At 35.9% G+C, this 1,149-nt stretch overlaps 1 protein-coding gene across 1 annotated transcript; it reads left to right on the forward strand.

Moving 5' to 3' along the window:
• Positions 1-583: 583 nt before the first annotated feature.
• Positions 584-964, forward strand: LOTGIDRAFT_131683 (hypothetical protein; the record flags this gene model as incomplete). The annotated part of the gene is made up of 1 exon (XM_009066295.1): positions 584-964. A coding segment is annotated over one exon (381 nt), but the record flags the coding sequence as incomplete, so codon positions are not given.
• Between the last annotated feature and the right edge of the window lie 185 nt (positions 965-1,149).

A 1,149-nucleotide genomic window follows, 5' to 3' on the forward strand; every position in this document is an offset into this window, starting at 1 on the left:
TCTGTCGGTTCCAATATTTATTATTTTATAATGAGGAAAGGATATGAGAAGACGAGACCAGGAACATGAAAGTGAATAATCTCTCACAATCAAATGTCTTCTACAATATGGAGGCACATATTCCAATTAACTTTTTAATTTGTGTTTAATAGTGTTTTACATCTGTCTATAGATTTAGTTTGAAGTTGTGTAGTGAACAATAGATCTATTACACATGGAACCCCCAAACAAATATTCTACAACAAATTAAGCTTAAGAATGATTCATTAAAACTTCCTGACATAACAACACTTTCTTACTTACAGGAACCTTTCCGGTTTGGTGGTTCACATTGTCACAGTTCATATTCACACTCTTTATCGCCTGTTCATATTCGCACTCTTTATCGCCTGTTCATATTCTCACTCTTTATCACCTGTTCATACTTTCACTCTTTATCGCCTGTTCATACTCGCACTCTTAATCGCCTGTTCATACTCTCACTCTTTATCGCCTGTTCATACTCGCACTATTTATCGCCTGTTTATACTCTGACTCTTTATCGCCTGTTCATACTCTTACTCTTTATCGCCTGTTCGTACTCTCACTCTTTGTCGCCTGTTCATATTCACACTCTTTATCGCCTGTTCATACTCTCACTTTTTATCGCCTGTTCCTACTTTCAATCTTTATCGCCTGTTCATATTCTCACTCTTTATCGCCTGTTCATATTCTCACTCTTTATCGCCTGTTCATACTCTCACTCTTTATCGCCTGTTCATACTCGCACTCTTTATCATCTGTTCATACTCGCACTCTTTATCGCCTGTTCATATTATCACTCTTTATCGCTTGTTCATACTCTCATTCTTTATCGCCTGTTCATATTCACACTTTCTATCGCCTGTACTCTTTATTGCCTGTTCATATTCATACTCACACATTTAATTTTAGACTGTTTTTACAAAATAACTTGATCTTCTAATAGAAGCTTCTTATCTAAATGATGTCAACTGTGGGAGAATTTTACTTAATAAAAATGATTTTAGACTTTAAAAAGGTCAGTTTATGACATTCAAATGATAATATCGGTTGCGTTCGATTTAAGAGAAGTGGCAGATGTCCGTGAGAGCAAGTTGTAGGTGATGCAGAGAAAAATCGAAATGCACG

This window comes from Lottia gigantea (assembly GCF_000327385.1).
Source record: "Lottia gigantea unplaced genomic scaffold LOTGIsca_75, whole genome shotgun sequence".
NCBI lineage: Eukaryota > Metazoa > Mollusca > Gastropoda > Lottiidae > Lottia > Lottia gigantea.